Here is an 18,305-nt window from a genome sequence, read left to right on the forward strand (position 1 = left end):
ACACGGTAAGTACAGTATTTGACAGTCAGGTTATGCTCGCACTACCCACCTTTTCAACTTACAAAAGAATTTTGTATGATAGCTTCTTCATCCTAAATCGTATGCTCACATCACCACATTTTGAACAATTCCTTGCCAGGTATGAGGACGATAGGACTGATTCATCAATAGTAATTACATAGGGAAGCGTTGATCTTTCTCGATCCAATGGGGCCATTCGCCCTCTCGGTGCCGCCCAACCGTTTAGGTGTGCACTCACACAAGCAGCTACATGGCACCAGACAGCGAGACGAACTGTCAAGGGCGCCATCGCCACACGCCGACTCCGATGTAGAAACACATATCTCTTCTACGTCACGCCTACCTTCAGAGACTATAAATCCACTCAGCCATAGTCCGGATACGCTACGTCAGCTGGCACTAGCCGGGCTCAGACCCGAGGATGAGCTGCCGTCGCAAATACACAGAAGATTCCCTCATGAACCACTGCCAACGAGAAGCTCAACTAAACACCGCAAGGAACCGGTGTCACTATTTGACAGTGATGGCGGTGCCACAAGTGGGACGGAAACCGATGCCACCGTCACCTCCCAACGAACCAAGAAGCCGGAGAAAATTGTCGATGCAGCGCGACATACAGAGCGCATGCGCCACTTGAGCACCATGGCAGCCATCATGCACCGCTGTCTCCGCGACGGCGACATCCCGCGTGCGAAGAGAGCGTTCGGGCTCCTTCTACGAACGAGGGACGTCGACATACGGCTCGATGACCTCTGGGCTATCGGATCTGAGATTCTCATGCGCGACGGAGAAGAAGCCAGAGATGAAGAAGGAACAAGCCCACCTAGCGAAGCTAAGAAGCCGTCATCGTCATCTCGGAGAAAATCACGAGGGAACTTAGATGTAGAACTTCTAGATGACGATGACGACGACTCGGATTCATCCATAGCAGAGACGGAAGATGAAGTATTAGAAGAGATAGACGAAGAAGAAAGCTCCGCCGAACAAAGAGCCCCTCGGCCACCGCAACGCTGGGGCAGCGCAGCCAACATGGCGCAAGTAAAGCTGTACTTCGAGACCCTGGCCCAGCAGTATCCGCACGACCCGCACCGTCCGCGGATGCCAACGGCAGTGACCTTCTGGCCCGCGCTGTTCGGGATCGAGCTGTACAACCTCGACGCCGAGCTGCAGAGCGCGACGCACCAGATCTACACAGAGACCAGCTTTCCCTCCCCTTCTTCGTCCCGGTCTGCGTCTCCCGACAGGGATGGCTTCAAAAGCGATGGAATGGATATAGATTACGACGAGGAAGAGAGAGGGGTAGACCGAGAAGGAGGAGGAGACGGAGAAGCATCGGCAACCCGATACGCTGCCCTCGACGACCTGCGCGCAGCGACACAGCGCGGCGCCCTCGAGATAACATCGCGCATGGACACCATCCTCGAGAACGCGCCGTACAGCAAGCTTCCAGAGCTCCTCCGTCTGCGGGCCCACGCAGCCCTTTTCATCGGAGATCTCCACTTGTCCTCGCGCTTCGTTGAACGATGTCGACGACGCGAACAGCATGAAGGGGGTGGTGCGGGTGGTATATCACTGCGGCAAGCAGAGCGACGGCTCAAGGCACACGTCAAGACCCCCGAGGAACACGTGGCACTGGCCAGACGCGGCGAGGAGCAGGAACGGGCCAGGGGGTTCTTCAGACGTGTTGTGGAGGCTAAGGGGAGGTTGGAAGACTGGGTTTTGCGGTCCCTGGACGAAGATGATGAGGAAGAGGAGTGAAGAATGGGGGGGGTGAGTGGGTGGAGAGGATTGAGCATGAGGAATATATTGTATCGTGACTGTTACAATGGCTTGAGAGGTCTGATACCGTTTCCTTCAGCGTCACCGTCTTAATATCGTCTTACCATACCTAAGAACAGAATAGATCGTCTCAGCATGTGCAGTTGTGAAATGATTCTAACCCCGTCTATAAACACTTTGCCAGAAAGCCATCACATCGCATCGAGAGCTACGAGCGCTCCGTTCAAAAGTAAATTCCTGTTCCTCAGTGATAAGTGCTACAAAGATAGATTGCAAAATCCCAATATTTGATTCCTTTACACCTGCATTCGTCAAGCAGTGAAAGTGAAGAAACGGCTAGAATTACAGGTCCAATCGGTAAACATGGAGAAAACGGCAGATAACCTCCAAAATGGCCGCCGTCCATCTCTTACAGATCACCATTTAATCATTACTCAAGCCGGGAGCCATCCCCGACAGTAGCGGCTCCCCTCAATAAAAAAGGCCCCATGGGTGGCGCAGTTGAGCACTTAACTGATGAAACACAGACAGCCCAGCCCAATGTAGAATATAAATAAGGGGTACACAGCGATTCCGACACGGTTGCTGACGACTCCACTGCCGCCGAGGATACTAACACCTGCGGCCATAGCCCAGGCTACGAGTATGAGGTAGACGGGAATCCGGGGGATCGGGGGCAACCCAAGCGCCGATAGCAGCGCGGCGATGACGAGCGGGAACAGGGTGTATCCGATGATGCACACGCTCTGCATAAAGGATCTAATAACCAGGTTAGCTACCAGATAATTTGGCCACGACTCAAGCTCGGGGTTTTTTCCCCATGTTCCAAAGAAGCTCGCGAAGGGTGGTAAGAGTACTCACATATTGCCGCCCAACAGCTTGATCTGCAGCGTGACGATCGCCTCTCCAATCCACACAATCGCAAAGACGCCCGAGAAGATGGCGTCCTTCTGCGTGGGTTGGCCGCAGATACTCAGCAGCACGGCCAGCGCCAGACAGAAGATAAGCGGACCCCATAAATCCCAATCTCTGAGACCGGGTGTCATGTTGTTCTGGTTGAGCAAGGACTCGGGGTCCATGACCCTGCCGGCAAGGGACTGCAGTTCTTCGCGGGCCCCCGAGAGCCCTGCGCCGCGGAGGTTGGCGTACGCGCCCCGCAGCCCGCCGCTCGCCATGCCGCTTTCTATCATCGAGCCGCCGAACAGATACCGTGGGTACAGCACCTCGCGCATCTTGGACCACACGGCCAGGAGGTCGCGGCGCACCGTCTCCCACACCGTCTCGTCGATCGTGTTCTGCGGCGCCTGCCGGTCGTCGCCGGGGATCCGCGACGTGAGGTAGGACTCATTGAGTGGTCGTGACGACGACGACGAGCCGCCGCTCTGTCCGATGTTGCCCGTCAGGGGCGCACGCTGGGATTCGGCGTTGGATAACGGGTCGTCGAAGTCATTTAGGTCGGCTGTTGGAGTGGTGCGCAAGACAAATCGTTAGCCTGGTGTTCTCCTTCTTTCTTAGATACCCTTCACGCGTGGCCCAGCTAGCTAGCTTAGAGCTTGCCTGCGTGGAGCTGGAGAAGCCACGATACTCGCAAGATCTTAAGGTTACTTGGAAGTACTTCAATCATCAAACTCACCGTCATCTGGGTCGATGAGATCGTCGTCATCGTCTATGTGCGGGTTGTTGTATGGATTGCTTGAAGAGGCCATCTTGATGAAACGAAGCTGCCGGGAGCTTCAGCGGTCCTCGTCTATAGCTAGCTGTTTAAGCTTCCTCGTACTCGCCACGGCACACACGCTCTCTCTCTCGACTGGCGAAGGTGTTGCTCGACTCCTTGCTCTCTCGTACAGCTGTATCTTCAATCTCGTACCGGATCGTGTGTTCGTTTGTGGAAGCCTTGCATGCGGCGGTATATACGTGCATCCATCCGTGTACACGTACGTCGCCCGATTCTGTAGGTAGGTTGCGCTGGGAAATGTCAACCTGGCGATTGAGGTTGCCTGTTGGGTTATAGACTTTACCATATTGGGACTAGTGCAGATCGCTGCTTTACATACATGTAACTCAGTCCCAGCATCAATCAGTCAGGTGACTACGAGATGACTTACAAAGTATCTAAGTACAAACAACTTGAATATGTTTCCTTGGAACCGTTGATATTAGCTGTCGACGAAAGGATGGGAGCATAGCTTATATGTTGGTCGTTTATCGCTGATGAATCATGTAAGGGTTGAGGTTTATTGATGCTTAGTACAACGAAGAGTGATGTAACATGACGATGGTATTATATAGGTAGGTATAAGATCAGATATCAAAGACCTTCCCAACCTCAAAAGCATCGGCTTGGCCAAGGGAGTATCCTCGCTGATGCGCCAGAACTCGTTTGTGACCATCAACAAAGTCACAATTGAAATGGGTGTGACCAAACGCCCACATCTTGACATTCGGACTCATCCAGCACCCCTCCTCCCTAAGGTCTGTCACAAACCCCGACTGTACTGAACTATTTCGATGTCTCGGGTCAACGGCTCGATCATCAGTCGTCGGGCTATAATGCGTAAAAATAACGATTTTCTTATCTTCTTTGCTGAGCGCGTCGACCTGGCTATTCAGCCATGCAAGCTCCTCTTCGAACTGTGCACTATGATCCTCTATGAACCAATTCCGAATGATCCCAAAGTCGCCTAAGCTACGACTGACATCTCTCATTGATTCGGGCGGTACACGGGAAAACAGCGTACAGCCGAGGATCGTCAACCCCGGTTCTCCTTCGCTTTCGGACGCTGGGATATCGTAACGCGTCCGATCTAATAAAACGAATTCGCCGCACTGTTTCGCGCCTGCCGTTTCTCTCTGACTGCGAATCGTCTGTTCGAAAGCACGCATAAGCTGCCTTGTCTTGTCCCAGTTCGAATACCACGGTTCATGGTTCCCAAGTACAAGGAATACGACTCGAAACTTGGCCAGCTGTCGCCTCAGGAAATCGCAGTACTCGCTGCCGTGCTTGCTTGCGTAGCCGATATCACCCAGCAGCGCCAAGTAGGGTGCTTTGGCAGGGATATCGAAAGTATTGTAAGTCTCGGAACCTTCAAGGTGCAAATCTGATAGAATCTGGATCGCGACCATTGTGGTATTTCAGTACGCGTAGATCGACAGAGAATTAGTGGATTGTTGGTAGATGTAAAACTGGAGGGACTATTCCGAGGAAAGAAAAGTACCAGGTATAAGGAAGCAGAAATGTTACTGCTCCCATTCAAAATGGATGAGTCACACGCCGCCCAGAGTTTGTGCAAGTTACATGAGAGAACTCTCAGTAAAAGTTTATACAGAACTCTATATTGATACTTTCATCATATCTAGCGTGAAGCTAGTGCCCTTGCAATACCTAATAGGTTATTTATGTACAATGGCTTCGTGTTCGTTGTACTCTAGCAAAACTGGTTATTTTCGGGTCAATCTCAACTTGATAGACTTGGTGTAGATACCTCCTGGCTCCAATTGCCCCTTGAATCGCTTGGCTGATATTCAAAGTCAGCCGCATTGGCGTAGTCTCCGGACTGTCACATAACGTTAGTTTAGAAGTTTCCTGAGCCACGAGTCTAGAGACATCGCCGCTACCCATAGGGCTGTAGATAGACAGCTATCTATTCATATCCGTTATGGTAGGTCGTCAATATTCCGCCCAATAAATATGAACGGCCTGGCGAAAGTATTTTTCAAGTTGAAAAGTCGAGGAATAAAGTCTCAAAGTATTACCAGATAGTTCCGTATGCCTACATCGGCATAACAAAACGATAATATATTCATTGGGATATCTCTTAACTTTTGGGTATAGACAGAGTATATTCTCTCTGAGCCGGTGTCGAAGATGTAGTGCTGTTCCACCCCTAGCCCTTCGGCCAGACAACTTATATCCTGTTCTAAAGAGAGAAAAGAATCAAAGGAAATCCCTATCTCATCAATATACGAGACTTCTTAAAGTGACATAGTCATGCTATTTCCAGTCCAATAACGTCATTGGGATTACCCTATCCGGGAACGCCTTGCTCGAATCATCTCACAAAAAACAATTCAAATTATCCGAACATAGACCATCTATTCGAACAATCTCCTTGTTCCCAATTGACTAAAATCCTCTGGCGAATTTCCATGGGCAGTAGCTTGTGTGGTGCAACCTTGATCTTCATTCACGTCAAGTCGATTGGCTGGGACAGACGGTTCTGACCACTGCTGCGGGTGGAAGTTGTTTTGGTACCCAGACACAGCGAACGGTTGCTGTTGCTGACGCTGTTGTTGGGAGCTAGAGCAAGGTTGCAGTTGCTGTGAAGGCCTTATAACCATTGGATCCCGCCACTGGGAAGGATTCGAGCTGCTAGAATGCACGCTATCGGCTGGATCGTGTGTATGGGTGCGATATTGCCGTTCAAACCCCGATAGATGCCTTGGAGGAATTGTATCAGCTTGGCGCTCTTGCATGGGCCTATCGCGCCGATATCTTGAGGAAGATAGCGGTTCAGGTCCAAGGTAGGAATTTTCGGAGGCAGTAGGGTCCCAAATTGGAAGCCCGTCAGGAGGCTGAGACTCGCCACTTGGGTTACCACGAGCGTAGGTAGCAAGATTCCCGTTGATTCCAACGAGTCCCCATGCGAAGACGGCTACATCCCTAATTGATTTCATTAGTTGATCGCTCGGTGGTCCTTCCGCTGCCTTTACATCCTCTCTTACAGGCATGTATTGAGGTAGATAAGGTGGCTGGAAATTATATGGTGGTTCTGGCGGATAGTTGGGACGAACCGGGTGCTCGCTCCAGGGTGCCGCAAACAACCCATTTTCAGAGTTGGTTGGGAGCATTGGCGGGCGAAGGGACGGTATCTGTGGCCGCGCCCTTCTCAGAACCATGACCAACCCATCTGAAGTACAAGAAACGACGGCCTCGAGTTCACGCGTTGGTATCGGTTCGCGACCTCGAGCTGGTAGCTGCTGCTGTGATTCGAGTCGTTGAGAGCCTTCGGGGCTTATCACCTGAGCTCGGCTACTAGGTGCGGCTGAAAACTGGTGCTGAGCATTTAGCTGATCTGGAGCCACAGGCTGAGGGCTGCTAGTTGTCTCCCTCTTGATGAACTCGGCTGATTGGTCACGTATCGAGACACCTCCATCAGAGTCATTTTCCGATGCCGTATCTTGTTGATCCTCCATATCGATGTCACCCTCATTTTCTCCGGGGTCCTGTCGCACTCGAGGATCTCGTGACCAGAAGCGAAGGTAAGCAATAGAGTCGTTGGCCTTGGCGCTCTCGAGGCATCTGATGGCATCACCCCAGCAGTTCTCTGCAATACATTCATAAAGACTCTTGCCCTTCAGTTCGTCTGGCCCAACACCCAGTATCAAGGATACAGCATTCGTCGCAAACATGATGGTCAACGTCCGGGTAAACCTATTTAAGATTAAGGCAGCGCGGGGTTCCCGCTCTGTAGGCTGCATTTTGAATTTGGGTGATAGGTGTTCTAACATATGGTAGCGAGGGTCCCTCGGTGAACAGGAGAAGATTCTTCGTATCTGAGGTGCCTCAATCGCCCGTCCTAGCAGGGCATTAGCAGGGTAAGGGTAAAGAAGCGAAAGGCAGAATAGTCTCGTAACGCACTCTCACTTTTCTCACCACGACGATATATGCTTGTGCAAGCCACCAATACGTTGTGAACAACCGTAAAACAGCACTCGCAACTTACCCACCGACCATCTTTGGATAAGATGCGAGCATAATGCAGAACTGCTGCCTTGTCCAGCAGCACACCTCGATTATGCACCGAGCGCGCGAAGGGCACTTCATCGGGATGGAAATAGTCGAAACTGGATTTCCCCAGAATCTCGTGAGGCTGATAGCCCAAAATATCAACCACCGACTCCGTACAGAAGAGAATGTTGGCGTCGCAGGATAAGTCTGCTAGGGGTAAGCTTGCGAGCCACGATACCCCTTGAAGGGGAGAGGGTATAGACTCGGACGGGTGGAGCTTAGTTTGCTTAAGACGATGATCTACTGAGACTTACTATGGATGGTCATAAACGTCTGCTCCATGAGATTGATAGTCCAGCCCTATTGCAACTGTACGGCAAACCAGTGCAAACCAAGGTGCGATCTGGACGAAATGCCAACCGCTACAAATCATATACACGTACAGCTACAGTTATAGTAGCGTAGGGCACCAAGCGTCTCTTGGCGTCGAACAAGATGGACAATTCTGGGCCGATTGCGTGGGAGAGTCCGACGGTGGTGTTTGTCGCACGAGACAGGGAATCGGCCGTTCACACAAAGGGCCAGGCGAAACGAGCGAACGAGATGTCTCTGAATAACCGAGCAATGTAGGACACGGCCCCCACTCCTCTCTCGCCGTCGGGGAAAGTGATGAGTCTCACACACACACACACACACACACAAAGTGGTGTAACGTCAGAATACCGGTACGCGGAAGAGGAGAGACGTGGCTGGCTTGAGCGCACTATACTATGTAGTATGGATGACGAGCGTCACAGCTAGCGTGCGTGAGTGAGTGAGCGAGCAAGCAAGTGAACGAATAAATGAGCGAGTGTGAACATAGGTAGGCAGGCTTCTACTTCTCAGCGCGCGTCGTGGCGGGGCCGCAATTCCCTTAAGTTAGGTTAGGTTAGGTAGGTAAGTAAGTAGGTAAGTAGGTATCCCTCGGCTTGGTGCAGTAACCGTGCCACGCCCCACTGTTTTTCGGATTGCAGATTGCACACCTATTAAAGTAGGTGCTAGCCACCAAAATAACCAGTCAGCAAAATAACCACTTTTTTTAACCTTTCCACCTTTAACACTAAAAAAACACCCTTACAGTCGATTTTTAAGCTTTAAAATGGAATCTAACATTTAGAAAGTATTAGATTACCTATGGGACTTCCTATTTGTAAAGATAATGGTTATTGTACGAACCTTCGGCATTATGCGTATAATCTTTCGAAATCGCCTTGCAGGCTATAGCGGACCTAATTGACCGTTACCTTCGAACTTAAAGCTTAAACCTATTGAAGAAGAAGCTATTTATAATTATATTAACCGCTTTAATTAAATAAACCTAGCTATACGCGTTAAATTCATTTCTAACGCTGCTAATCGTGTATTAAAGGTAAAGGCTTACCTTTAAAATCCTAACCTACCTACAGTTAACTAATCTTAACTAAGGCGCTTTATTTAACGGTATAGCTACCTTCGAAGGTTATAAAAAAAGCTTAATTTAAACCATATAACATTTAAAAATATAAAAGTTATTAATAAATACTTTTAAAAGCTATAAAACCTATTAAAAAATAAAGATATTATTATAAAGGATATATAAAATATAAATAAAATTAGATTTTATATTAAAATAGTTAATAATATATTTATTATTACTAAATAAATTTAGGCTTATTATTTTACTTTATTTAAAAATAAAAAGTTAATTATTTATATTAAAGCTATTTCCGTTATTAAAAAGGTTATACCTAGCTTTTTTATATTAATAAGCTAAATATATATAGCTTAATAATATTAAACCTTTAAAATATTAAAATTAATAGCTATTATAATTAGTTTAATAAATTATTTAAATGATTAATTAAGCTTTAAATAAATTAAACACTTTAAAAAGTATATTATACTATTATAAATTAATTAAAAATAGCTATTTATATTAAATAGCTATAAATTTTATTATATAAAGGAATTTATAGCTTTTTATAACTTTTATAATATTATCCTTTTTAGCTTATTATTTTATTTAACCTATATACTTTAGCTATTAAATGTAACAGTTTTTTAACTTTTAAAGCATTATTATATAAAGGCTTTAAATATTATTATTTAAAATAGAATAATTAATATTATAAAGTTAAAATTCCTAAGGTATATTTAATAGGTTAAAATTTAAGCCTTTAAACCTTTAATAATCTTTTTAACCTTTAAAAAAATTGGAATTTACCCCTTTAATCTATTTGAAGTCCTTTAACTATTAGAATAACGAATCCCCCGTAAGGCAATACCCCCTTAATTTATAACCCCTAATCTATTATCTAGTTTTCCTACGCTAACCCCTATAACTTTACGATATATTAATAAAGTAATGTATTATATTATTAAAGCTTTAAAGGGAATAAAAGGTTTTAATTATAACCTTACTGGTGCTATTACCTAATTTATTAAAGGGTTTATTTTAAACGTTATAAAAGTGGTTTAACTTTAAGCTAACCTTTTAAGGACCTAACTAGCCTAAAAGGTCTTTTAAGCCCATAAATCGATAAAGAATACCCCTTTAAAGTTAAGCGGAGTTCTAATTATAGCTAAAGGTTGCTATATAGTTAAATAATTGGTTAAAAATAACTTTAAGAAGGTTCGAAGGCTTGTTAAGGCTGTAGAAGAACGCTATAGAAAAACCATTTAACGTACCTTTAAAAAAATAGCTAAAATAGTACACAATTAGAGGTATACTAATAGGCTATTGCTAGTGTTAATTATTTCTAACGATAGAAATAGGCGCTTTTTACGTAGATTCTAGCTATAAAGGTTAAAAAAGTGGTTATTTTGCTAACTGGTTATTTTGGTGGCTAGCACCTACTTTAGTAGGTGTGCAATCTGCAATCCGAAAAACAGTGGGGCGTGGCACGGTTAGCACTGGTGGGTGCGCAGGACCACATTCGCAGACTTTGGTAGCCACTCAAAAATAGAGACGGCGTTCTAGACCTGATCTTGGTATCAGGGAGGGAGTTGTTTGTGAAAAAGCAGGTAAGCGGCCGACCTTGAAGAACGAATGGTCAGAGCAAGTGTCCAGGGTGGAATGGATAGCACGCAGTAAGCCCGGGCGCGACGGAAAAGACGGACAGACGTAGTTGAACGATGGGCAAGACACGGTCCCCAAATATCATGATTCAAAGCGCCAAAGCAGCGTACTATAGTTCTAGCAAGAGGAGAAGGGGGGAAACCAGCCACGATAGGAGTGTAGACGGATATCAAGAGAGATCGGAACGTCGCATTGTCGTGTGTTGACGTGTGTTTTAAAGATGCACGCTGCACACTGCATGCTGCCCGTTGTCCACCCCCCGGCCTTTCTGCACCCCTCCCCCCGTCCACCGGCCCATATGGATGGAGTGGATGGAGGCATGGTAGAATGGTAGAAAGAGAAGAAGAAAAACGCCATTCGTCAATGCTTTCGTACCCACCATCAAAGCCGTTATGTGTCTCCCGTTAGAGCCCCTCCAAGCTTCCCCCAGCAGCAGACCGGTATATTGGATATTGGAGATAATACTGACTGCGTCTATACGTTGCTTTTGGCCAGGGTGTTACCTGCATGCAGCTTCATTAGACCCCCCTAGATACTACGTACCTACTAGTAAGTTACTAAGAAGTTACTAGGAAGTTACTTCGAGTTCAGAGGCATAGAGTGAGGTCCGTTAGGTCTCGGAACCAACCTGTATAAAAATAATGTATACGCGGTATGAAGCGAGTAACAGACCCGGTAGTATTGATACTTAGCTCCAATCGGTTACATATGGTTCCGGGCCTATAGTAAGGTATAGGTAAGTAGCTATTATCCGCAGGCAGTTTTCAGTGCCCTAGACGCCCTAGACTACCTAGCGGGTAGCAAGGGGTGCTGACCATGTAGGTACTTACTGACATGCCATTGCAATTCGTTGCCTATGCACAATTGATCGCCAGTACAGATTCCCGTCATCAGATAACTCTCCTAGTTCCTGGTAATCGTTTGGACTTGATATCGTAGATGGTTCCAGTAGTAATAGTCATCATAACTTCAATAAAGGTGTATTGCTCGGAGGACAGCTTGCCGGAGCCGGAGATATATGTTAGCATAAGTCCAAGGCAATAATACTATCGTAGATCATTAACAGCGTTTCAGATTGGCTCAAGGATAGCATCGCATCGAGTTAGAGTTCGTATTAGATATACGAAGTAGGTCGTTTCTACTACACGTAGAATAGCAACCTCCTTACAGTAGTACACTTACTTACAAGTGAAGGATGAACATTCGAGTTTACTATACGAAGTAGGTAACTGAGTTGATTATCTAGTGAGAAGGATTCTAATAATAATAATAATAGTCATCCCCACCATTATACATCATGCATACCAAAGTAGGTAGACCTTGCGAACGCAAGCTGAGCATTCATCCGAACCCTAACTGCCCCCAACTTGACCGATGTCCAGGGCGATTTAAGTGGTTGCCAAGATGAATGGGGATCGCATATAGCTTGGAGAAGAGAGAAGTGGGTGGCTTACGAAGTATTACTACCCGAGGGAAACGGGGCCGAGCCCACAGTCAATGCAGGTTTACCAGACATTTCCAACATACTATAACGGCCCGATGCTGCAATATATGAATAGTAATGTACTCAAGAAAAAGCAAGACGATATGGTCCCCGTCTTGCATTTTCATATTACTCAACTGTTACTTAATTGTTACTTCTTTCCTTTTTCAAATATATCACTAGCTTGCTACCCTGCTTTTCTTATCAGCGAGCTGTAATGCCTTTGCTGGTTTAAACTTACACTTGTGTAACCTTATATACCTCTTTCTGTTACCTACCTACATATAAGGAACGACGGGACAAATAGTCCGTGCTTAGATTCGTGCTTATTGTTGCTGAACAGTTCATCCGAAATAACCCAAAGTACACCTAACAAAGATAGCCTACAAGTCCAGGGTATACCTGCCCTAAAAGGCTAGGTAGATATGGCATCCGTTACTCTACAAGTTCAGCTTTGCAATAGTACATTCAGTACAGAGTACACTTCCAATCAAAACATCAATTATCGGCTGTTCATAGTAAAGAGATAGGCTTTTCAAACTCCATTATCAACATGCCTATAAGCTTAGATGTTGAATGCTATCTTAAATATTATCTACCTGTCCAGGAAACATTCATAAAGCCCATATGCAACAATATAAGCTAAGGGCCTTGAGTAATGTAAAAAATAACAGAAGAGGGAACTTTGAGAAGGACAGGACTTGACCCCACGAGAATTCGTTGCATGAGGAACCTATACCAAGATGACCAGAAAACTTATATACCACTTGCCTGAATTTGCAAAAGATAAAGCTGACAAGAGTGGGACTTGAACCCACGCGGATTGCTCCATGAGGAAATCGTGCTAAGGTGCTCCTTAACCTCACGCCATAACCAACTCGGCCATCTTGCCATTACACAACTTGAGCTCAGCGCATTGATTATTGATGCAGCTCCGCCAAATTGCAAACTAAATCAAGACATCTTGCCTCAGTTTATACAACTAGCAACTTATCAAAACTCTGAAGTTAAACAACACAACCTTGACTTTATACTAAAACCAGCTTGGCTGTCTTGCATTAAGATATACGACCGGCGACTTATCAACGCCTGGAACCTAAATTGCACAGGTTCCTTACAAGTCATCCTCTTTAAATCTACATACACTTCGATTCACCATCGCATTCTCAGTTAGCAGCTTCTAACGCTTATAGTAGCCAGATCCTTTTACTTACCTCCCTTCTGAGCGAACACTTGTTATTTTTACAGCAAGTCTTCATAATAATAGACAAGATATTGATCTATCCGAAAAGCGTCAGCAATGAACTACTCTGCTCCTGGCCTATTTCGTCCTGCTAGAGAAAAGATAGCACCCAAGTCATTTGAGAGATTGCCGAACGGCCGGAAACATCGTACCACATGAGATTCTCTGTTCGTTTAGTCTTATAGAATATCTACAGGTGCCTATAAGCAAGAGGATGCCATGGCGAGAGTCCTTATGGCCATTAACCCGCTTTTGGTTATGAAGGTATCTCGTATCACTGTCTCATGTAAAGCTGATCTATAAACAGTAATATCTAATATCCCCTAGGTATATGCTATAAATCGTGCGTGAGATTCGCTAAAGTACTTTGGCCTCTCCTCTAGGCGACTCCAAGTCGTGGCTTGCGAAGTTGTTTGTCACACTATTATACCCACGACATAGCAACCATGGACTTGGAATGATACCGTAAGGCCTTCGTCCCACGTGGTTTAGGTAGCAGGGTCCAGGAATATCCAGACAGATCTATACGCATGCATGTAAGACCAAGAACACAAGTCCATATATAGGCTTGTAAGAAAGGAGGTAGTATAGATAACTCTTAATCAGCCATCTTGCTATTATTCATCTCATTCTGGTGTCCCTTGGGGCCCTCGCGACGTGGCGTCCGCATCGATCACCCAACTAATCATGTTGTTGTTCCAGCATGTGGGCTACACGATCCAGCACTGCCTCATCTATAGCCATCTCTCCCGTAGCAGCCTTGATCTTAATCCAGCTCTATCGCCCGCGTTTTCACGTCGACCAATGCTGAGTGGTACGTTCAAGTACTTAAACATTGTGTAAATAGTTCGGCAAAGAAGAGGGAAAAAGACTCGATCTTTCGGTAGTCGTAGACCTGTAACCAGCGTAGATTTCCTCGCCATAGTGCACCACGTCACGTTCTCCCGAATACGATTATCATGTAAACCTTGATGCCCTCTCAAGGGGATCGTAGATCATGAAGAGAGCAGATTTGGAAGACCATCACCTTCTCTTGACGTCAATGGGCGCCTTTGCCACCAAGGATGAGCTTACCGGGACCGTAAGTGAATGACGAGAATTAGGAAACGCCAATGGTCTTGAGCGTCACGATGCACTTGCCGCCGTAGCAGTAGCGTTCTCCTTGGTTAGCCCATAGGGGTAACCCATCGTAGCAGACAAGGATTGAACTCAGTCAATATTCGATGAGGAACAGTTCACTCTCGCGGCTCACATTTCACCAAACTGAAGGCCGGAATTCCTCACCTCCTGTAGCAGGATTCCGCGTCCGGCCCTCCTTGCCAGCCTGGGGTCTTAAACCTTCCTATCTTATGAGCAGCCCCAAGCTTCTGGAAGCCAAAGCATCGATAAATTATGTATCAACAAGACGCCGACTATGCGCATCGACCAAGACCCTGCCTCGCCTTCTTATAGGCCTAGGCATATAAAATCTAGTCTAGTTTCGAACTTCGGGTATTTTATGGAATGATATTGGCAGAGCTTCACCCTACAGAAAGTGATGGAACATCATTGTTCGTACCGAACCAGTCACTCGTGACCAAACCATCATATTCCCATCCCTTCCGAAGCACTTCCTGGAGTATACGATCGTCTGTCAAGCAAGATTCGCCGTTTACTTGGTTATATGCTGTCTAACAAGGTTGTAGGCGGAACTCTTGCAAAGCGTCATCTGGCATTGTCTCATTCATGAAAAACCGCCTTGTTTCTTGGTCATTGGCGACAAAGTGCTTAACGCAGGCACCGGTGCCGGTGAACTGGATTTTATTGATGAAGGTATCGGCAAACTTGCATATTAAGAAATAGTCCTCGCTATAAGCTTGAAAATTGCGGCATTTAAGTGACACAATAGGAATGCAAACTATATCTTATCAGTCAGTCAGATGCGAGACTCATCTAAACCACTGTCCATAACATCGACATAGCAAGATTGTTACTAGCTCTAATTCCTCTAAGAAAACTTTCCAATCGTATTATCTCTATTTTTATAAATGAGATAAGTAATATTTTCTCCTATTCTCCTTTCCTAATTGTACAGAAATGACTATTCGACTAGGGTGAAGACTACTGAGGAAAATCTTCGGAGTAGTGGCTTGCTATCAGAAAATATTATACATCTTACTCACTCCCTTCGCATAATGATAGAACTGGACTGACCGCCAACAAGAAGAACGGAGAGTTTGTCTCTCCGAATGCCTATCTTTAGTTCCCATCTTACGCTGGTTACTCAGCGGGACCGTCAATGGAGCTGTATCAGACTTGCCCAGGCCGATAGAGTCCAGACATACGGGCTCTCCTATAGCTCAACACTTCTCTGCAAAGTCAATCAATCACCTTGAGCTTTCTATGTAGCGTGCCCTTCACAGCGACCTTAGTCATCCACTATCAGAAGATTATATAGCTCAACCACGATACCCACTCAAATGTGCTTAATACTATATGAACTTACGGGCCTCAAATTCCATCCCATGAGTTGCTAGCGACAGTATGTCTTGATTAGTCCCCAAAACGTAGTTCTACTACATCTCCTACCTGGATTAAAGACAAATAGCCTATTTGATTTCTTCTAGAATTGCAAATCGGCCATGTAGCACAAAGCGACAATGCTGTTGGTTTTCACTGTTGCTGGATAACTGGGAACGAGCACAGTGCATTCGACAGCAAATGGCAGCTCTGCTGTGCAAATGTCACCGACTTCAGCTCGAGACTCCAAGATTATTCAGATGTTCAAGCAGCGCTAAAACTCCGAGTGCTTGAAAATTGTCAATGGTCTATAACAAACCGGAAATGATACAGGGAATCCACATATAGTTATCATGTTTGGATTTATCCAAGGGATCTGATAACTTATACCAAACTCGGTGACATGTTACGCAAGAAAAAGAAATGATGTTGTTAGCGCTAGATACGTAATAGTCCACTACTCTGATGGTTCCTAAAATTGTATATGCGTATATGGATATGAGGTTTAGAATATGAATCCGTAATGACTGATACCTTACAAAACGTAGATATGTTCATCTTGTACTGGTGACATTTTTGAATGTGATAGCCCACACGGCAAGAACAGAGTATAGAAACAACAGAAATGAAAGCTGTACAATACCATGTGGCCATATATATAGAAACTCCAGAATCCAACAACAGCGGAATGGGATAATCTGTTACACGTGTAACCTCTGTACCGGCTGAAATATGCAGTTCGCCTTGCACTTCGGCCGTACGAAGGACCATTGCAGGCTGTTCATGACCTTTCAAGACATGCAGGCAATATTGGGCAATATTGGAAAGTGAGGTTATACAGACTTCGCTTCTTGAAACAGACCTTAGAGACCTAGGCGGTCTAGGCTGGCAGACCAATTGTATATAGAGTCAAGTCAAGCCACCAACAGCTGAGAAGGAGTTGGTTGGTCAAGGACTACTGCAGCCCTAGTAGATCATTGTAATCTGAATTCCCAGTTCTAAGCCTAGTTTACCTGCCCTTGTTATATAATCACCAGCAGTGTGGTGGCACCCAAGACAGCCTAACACGTTGCAATGAAGCAGAGTGTTGAATTCTGTGTGTAATACGCAGAGACCTGGATTAACTATCTAAATAAGTAAAGGTTGTTCTATCTAAAAGGTTACTCTAAGGTAAGTACTAGTTGGCATGGAAGTAGGGTACTAGAGTTATTACGTAACTGCTAGCATTATCCTACTAACCCAACATGCCCCCTTTTAAAAAAAAAATTACATTTTTATAATATAAAAACTATTATATATATAAAGCTTATTTATTATTAATTAATTAATTCTTTATATATAAGTTATATATTATAAAGCTAGTATATTATTATTACTATTTATTTTAATTAAGCTTTTTTATAACGAAAGCTGGTTAATCTTTAAATTGGTTAAAGTTTTAACCCTAATTATTATTGGTTAATGTTATTTACTTTATAGGTTAATTAGAATTTTACGTTATTTATTTTATAAATTAATTAAAGTTTTAGCTTTAATTATTATTAAAAATAATTAAACCTTAATTATTATTAAAAGTAATTAAACTTTAATTATTATTAAAAGCAATTAAACCTTAATTATTATTAAAAGTAATTAAACCTTAATTATTATTAAAAGTGATTAACATTAATTATTATATTAATTAATTAAAGGTCTGTAAAGTTAATTATTTAAATAATTACTTTTAATTAAATATATTAAATAGATTAAGCTTTTTATATTAATTATATATAGCTTATAATATAAATAATATAATATAATTAATTTTATTAATATTATTGTTTTTTTTATAAAAAGTTATATTTATAGAATAATTAGCTATATAATTTAATATAAAACTAAAATAATTATAAAATTTAATAACGTTTTCTTTATTTATTATTATATTTTCCTTAAAGCATTATTATTAATATTAGTTAATTATAATAATGCATCTTCCACTTAACCTGGCCACCTAATTAACCTGGCCACATTTTTAACCTTTATATATGCATTTGAAAATATCTTAATAATTATTTGTATAATTAATTTAAATTAATTTAAATCTAAATTATTAAACGTTTCTATAATATTTTTATAAGTTCGTACATTATAGCTGGGTTTACTATAAGCCTTACAATGCTAGGTATAAGTTTCCTTCCTTTTTATATAACAATTACCTTAACGTATAACGCAACTTTTTGCTTTAAAAATACCCTATACCTTTATTTAATCCTTAATATTTTTAATAGTAAAAGATCCTTTACTTTATAATTTAGTTTTTTTTATATAGCAATATTTATTAAATTTATAATTTGCTTTATAAAAGCTTTTAACCTTCCCTTTTAATAATATAAAATAATATATAATATTAATTATATTATATATAATTTAATTTAACCTTTTAATAATAAATATAAAAAAGTTATTTTAATAT

General features: G+C 43.6%; 4 protein-coding genes and 1 non-coding gene across 5 annotated transcripts; 1 reads left to right on the forward strand and 4 right to left on the reverse strand.

Moving 5' to 3' along the window:
* Positions 1-12: 12 nt before the first annotated feature.
* F5B22DRAFT_496767 (uncharacterized protein) lies at positions 13-2,044 on the forward strand. The gene is made up of 2 exons (XM_047972414.1): positions 13-99; positions 172-2,044. Exon 2 carries the CDS (start codon positions 208-210, stop codon positions 1,777-1,779), a length of 1,572 nt encoding a protein of 523 aa, XP_047826011.1. The 5' UTR covers positions 13-99; positions 172-207; the 3' UTR covers positions 1,780-2,044.
* F5B22DRAFT_496494 (Yip1 domain-containing protein) lies at positions 2,045-3,773 on the reverse strand. Its single transcript, XM_047972410.1, has 3 exons — positions 3,434-3,773; positions 2,662-3,259; positions 2,045-2,559 (listed from the first exon to the last, which is right to left on the reverse strand). Exons 1-3 carry the CDS (start codon positions 3,504-3,506, stop codon positions 2,310-2,312), a joined length of 921 nt encoding a protein of 306 aa, XP_047826012.1. The 5' UTR covers positions 3,507-3,773; the 3' UTR covers positions 2,045-2,309.
* F5B22DRAFT_496545 (Ser/Thr protein phosphatase superfamily) lies at positions 3,774-5,058 on the reverse strand. Its single transcript, XM_047972412.1, has 2 exons — positions 3,906-5,058; positions 3,774-3,844 (listed from the first exon to the last, which is right to left on the reverse strand). The coding sequence occupies exon 1, from the start codon at positions 4,921-4,923 to the stop codon at positions 4,102-4,104; it is 822 nt and encodes a 273-aa protein (XP_047826013.1). The 5' UTR covers positions 4,924-5,058; the 3' UTR covers positions 3,774-3,844; positions 3,906-4,101.
* Positions 5,059-5,892: 834 nt separating this feature from the next.
* Positions 5,893-7,870, reverse strand: F5B22DRAFT_639731 (uncharacterized protein; the record flags this gene model as incomplete). Its single annotated transcript, XM_047977756.1, has 3 exons — positions 5,893-7,376; positions 7,439-7,735; positions 7,843-7,870. 3 exons carry the CDS (start codon positions 7,868-7,870, stop codon positions 5,893-5,895), a joined length of 1,809 nt encoding a protein of 602 aa, XP_047826014.1.
* Positions 7,871-12,901: 5,031 nt separating this feature from the next.
* F5B22DRAFT_t188 lies at positions 12,902-13,000 on the reverse strand. The gene has a single exon. It is a non-coding gene; the product is annotated as a tRNA-Leu (tRNA).
* Positions 13,001-18,305: the final 5,305 nt, after the last annotated feature.

Source organism: Xylaria bambusicola (assembly GCF_022495145.1).
Source record: "Xylaria bambusicola strain CBS 139988 unplaced genomic scaffold F5B22scaffold_68, whole genome shotgun sequence".
Lineage (NCBI taxonomy): Eukaryota > Fungi > Ascomycota > Sordariomycetes > Xylariales > Xylariaceae > Xylaria > Xylaria bambusicola.

What these genes read in the sequence shown, in the direction of transcription:
- F5B22DRAFT_496767 (XM_047972414.1), top strand. Translation starts at nt 208, where the DNA reads ATGGGGCCATTCGCCCTCTCGGTGCCGCCCAACCGTTTAGGTGTGCAC.
- F5B22DRAFT_496545 (XM_047972412.1), bottom strand. Translation starts at nt 4,923, where the DNA reads ATGGTCGCGATCCAGATTCTATCAGATTTGCACCTTGAAGGTTCCGAG.
- F5B22DRAFT_496494 (XM_047972410.1), bottom strand. Translation starts at nt 3,506, where the DNA reads ATGGCCTCTTCAAGCAATCCATACAACAACCCGCACATAGACGATGAC. An exon ending in TCTCATCGACCCAGATGACG is followed by an intron (nt 3,260 to 3,433) that starts GTGAGTTTGATG and finishes CCACTCCAACAG; the next exon opens with CCGACCTAAATGACTTCGAC. An exon ending in AAGCTGTTGGGCGGCAATAT is followed by an intron (nt 2,560 to 2,661) that starts GTGAGTACTCTT and finishes CCTGGTTATTAG; the next exon opens with ATCCTTTATGCAGAGCGTGT.